The sequence below is a fragment of the Postia placenta genome (assembly GCF_002117355.1).
Source record: "Postia placenta MAD-698-R-SB12 unplaced genomic scaffold POSPLAscaffold_227, whole genome shotgun sequence".
In the NCBI taxonomy this organism is placed as follows: Eukaryota; Fungi; Basidiomycota; class Agaricomycetes; order Polyporales; family Adustoporiaceae; genus Rhodonia; species Rhodonia placenta.
In genome coordinates, this window is record NW_020170058.1 from 1 (window position 1) to 2826 (window position 2826).

The 2826-nt window shown below is 57.7% G+C and overlaps 1 protein-coding gene across 1 annotated transcript; it reads left to right on the top strand.

Moving 5' to 3' along the window:
• On the top strand, positions 1-2826 carry POSPLADRAFT_1099515 (hypothetical protein; the record flags this gene model as incomplete). Its single annotated transcript, XM_024483184.1, has 2 exons — positions 1-46; positions 326-2826. Coding segments are annotated over 2 exons (2547 nt in total), but the record flags the coding sequence as incomplete, so codon positions are not given.

A 2826-nucleotide genomic window follows, 5' to 3' on the forward strand; every position in this document is an offset into this window, starting at 1 on the left:
CGACTTCGACTATTGTCGAAGAAACTGCGAACCGCGCCCTAGCTAAGTCCACCCTTCGAGTCGTGTCCCTTCCTTCTACGATACATCGAAGAGCTCTGCCGAGCTTCGATCGTCTCCACTAACCACCCACAGCCTCCGAGTAGCTTCGACGACGTGTCGAAGCCACCTCGTACCTTTCCTAGCGTTCGTAGCCTTTTCCGAAGGCGTTTCTCGTGTTCACTCGAACCGCGGGACACCTTGCTGCTAACTCCCCTCTCACTAAGACTATAATCCGTCTCTCTAGTCCCTTTAGGTCGCACCCAGGTTAGGGGTTAGGGTTTCGTAGGTCGTATCATTTCTGGAGCCCACCGCGAGGGGATTTCAGGCAAGAATTCGCCGCTTTCGGGTTTCCGAAAACGTCTCCAGTAGTCACCCGCTCGCAAGCGCGTGAGGCGGCTAGTCGCAGCGCCGCCGAAAACCCCGACAGCTCCTCTCGAACGCACTCAACTCCCTCTCCGACAATTCCCGGTAACTTCGACCGCGACGAAGAAGACGAGATAGACCAAGAACTCCAGGACGACTTCGACGAAGAACCGATCCCTTCGACCGCCGAAGAACGCACTTCGTCCCCCGAGCTTCTAGGCCTCACTACTTCTGACTACGACACTTCGACTCCTGATCTTTTCGAACGATCCGGTTCTTCGCCCGAACCCGAGGATCCCATCCCATCTACTTCGAATCTCGAACTCCCGACCCCGTCTTCTTTTCGCGCCCACGCTCAGCCATCTATCGCATCCTCTTCGCGACTTTCAGTCATACCTACATCCGACCTGGCACCTCCGCCACCATTAGCACCTTCGAACGCAGCTGCGAACTCCAACCCCGCACCGCCCGCACCTACGATTCCTTCGACTACTACCGCGTCCTCTTCGAGCCCAGCTCCTATTAACACTACGAACATGAGTCAGAACACGAACACACCGTTGATGCCCCCGCGCGGTCATTCGACGGCACCGAGCTTCGACCCGTCGGAAGTCCGTTCGCTTCGGCGTTACTTCCAGGACCTCGAAGCGTTGTTCACCCGGTGTCAGATTACCGACGAAGCGGCCAAGAAACAATGGGCCGTTCGGTACCCTTCGATCGACGTCGCCGACTTATGGGAAACCATCGAGTCCTTCATCAACGTAGCCAAGAGCTACAACGACTGGAAAGCCGACGTACGAGCACTCTATCCTGGCGCCGACGATACAAGAAAGTGGTCGCTGGCAGACATGGATCAGCTCATTGGAGAACGCGCTCGTATCGGGATTCACAATGCGGCAGATCTGGGCTGCTATTACCGTGACTTCATGGCCATTACGAAACATCTTATCGCACAGAACCGACTCTCCCCTATCGAACAAAGTCGCGCATTTCTTCGAGGATTCCAGCCAGCGTTGCTCACACGGCTCGAGACCCGACTACACCTCAAGCACCCCGATCACTACGCCGACGACCCATACACCATGGCAGAGATTCACGCGGCGGCTACTTTCATTCTACACGGTACATCGAGCACACCTACGACCGCGGCGAACCAAGCTATCGCTTCGACATCGAACACTTCGACAACGGTGCCCCCCGGGATGATCAAGACCGAAGACATCTCGATGATCATCGAAAGCCTGTCGAGGACGATCGCAACACTCATTCAGCCGACGACGCACGCTACGCACAACCACGCCCCCGCACCGAGACAACAGGCTGCCGTCCACGCCCATGAGAACAGCGGAGCTGAACAGACGTGCCACTACTGCGGCAATCGTGGCTGCAGGGTGGGCACCTGCGAGTTCGCGGAGATCGACATTCGGGACGGCAAGTGCAAACGGAACACCGATGGCAAGATCGTTCTTCCAAACGGAAGTTTCTGCCCCCGCACTATCCCTGGTCTCACAATACGAGATCGAATCTACGAGTGGCATAGAAGAAATCCCGCAGCACCCGCCACTCCGACAATGCTCTTCGAGATCGACGATCGCTCGACTGTGCAAACGTTCACGCTCAACACCAGCGGCAGGATCGAGGCGCTCGAGCGAGAACTCCTTCAGCTTCGGAAGCGAAGAGAGGTCTTCGACGGCGTCGAGATTCTACAGCGGAAGAAGCCTACGACGCCAGCCGTCCCGAAGAGCGCGGAAGCCTCGGGATCTGGTACATCGAAGGGAGTGGCGGCACCCTCGAGCACTTCAACAAGCACGGCCCCACCTCCGACGATACCAGCAGCAGCACCCGCGCCGCCTTCTTCGCCGCCTACGCAATCCACTACTATGTCCGCTCCCCCAGCACCACCAGTACACCCCTTCGCAAACGCTCGCGACGCAACCTACGCCCCACCGAATGTTCGAAACTTCGCAACTCCGCCGAAGCCCTCGAACGACAAGGGCAAGGAACCAGCGTACAAGACCATCGTCCCCGTTATCCAGCCGAAGCTCGCCGAGGAAATCTTCCAGCGTTCAATGAAGTCGCAGTTCGTCACGCTGACCCCAGAAGAATTGCTTTCGATCGCGCCAGACGTTCGAACCAAGTACCGCGACGCCGTCACCCCTAAGCGAGTCTTGACGGAACCCGTCGCGTCGGCCCACATCGTAGAAATCGGCGCCGACGAGGTCACGGCCGTCAACCAGCTCTCGTGTTCAGGCGCAACGTTGGAACCCGGTGCTACGATCGTCCCCGACCCCTACGAAACATATCTGAAGCACATCCCTCACGGCGAGCACCCCGCAGAATTCACCGTCGCACGCGATTCGAATGCGATTCGTTCGATCATCGCGTTGGTCGACAACAAAGAGCAGATCGAATGCATCGTCGACC